Consider the following 801-nt stretch of genomic DNA (forward strand, 5'->3'; position numbering starts at 1 on the left):
GTCTCTCTCTCTCTCTCTCTCTCTCTCTCTCTCTCACACACACACACACACACACACACACACACACACACACACACACACACACACACACTCAGACACACTTCTCCTACCCCTCCTCCCACCCCTCCTCCCTCAAGTCTGCTTTTCCTGGGCAGTCACTGACCGATGCATCAAACATCCCCACCCCCCCCCTTACCGAAGGACAGTCCAAGCAAGCGTGCGAAGGGGGCCTACCTAAGGGACGGCAGGGATCTGTCCAGGGCCTGGCCGGAGGGATGGTTGGGCTCTTCTCCTTCTTCGGATCTAGTCCCAAAATGCTCTCTATGGAAAAGGAGCGAGAGGCTGCCTTGCTCTCGGCCAGGCTGGGCAGCGGCCGGGAATTGGCGGCTGCGCAAAGGGCCATGGCTGTGGCTGCGGTGGCCCCCCACCCCACCGCCGGGCAGTAGAATCCAGAGTGCGCTCAGTGGGGCCTCCCGCCGCCAGAGCGCTTCAGCACCCCGCCGACGGACAGTGACTCCCACCCAGCTCAACCCTAGGATTCTTTATAGCCTGGGACCTAGATCTGGGGGGAGGATAGGGGCGGGCGGGGGAGGGGGTTAGGGAGCTCACGTCACTGCTGAAATCTGGAGCCTGGGCTAGTCGGCACAGGCCTCCCTGCCGAGTGGAGGCTGGGAAGCTAATTGTTTACTTGTTTGCAAGTAATTAGCAGCTAATGGGCCCCTCTGGGGGTCGCCCCCTTCCACCCCCCACCCCCCCCAGCCCCTGCAGGTGGTCAGGGACTCGCCGGGCGCGTTATCTCAG

General features: G+C 62.2%; 1 protein-coding gene across 1 annotated transcript in view; it reads right to left on the reverse strand.

Moving 5' to 3' along the window:
- The window catches only part of HESX1 (HESX homeobox 1), a 2,620-nt gene extending 2,217 nt beyond the window's left edge, over positions 1-403 (reverse strand). Inside the window, exon 1 of the mRNA XM_044656784.1 lies at positions 235-403. Coding sequence (XP_044512719.1) covers positions 235-403 — 169 coding nt within the window. The remainder of the gene's footprint in view (positions 1-234) is intronic.
- Between the last annotated feature and the right edge of the window lie 398 nt (positions 404-801).

This window comes from Gracilinanus agilis, chromosome 1 (assembly GCF_016433145.1).
Source record: "Gracilinanus agilis isolate LMUSP501 chromosome 1, AgileGrace, whole genome shotgun sequence".
NCBI classification, from domain to species: Eukaryota; Metazoa; Chordata; class Mammalia; order Didelphimorphia; family Didelphidae; genus Gracilinanus; species Gracilinanus agilis.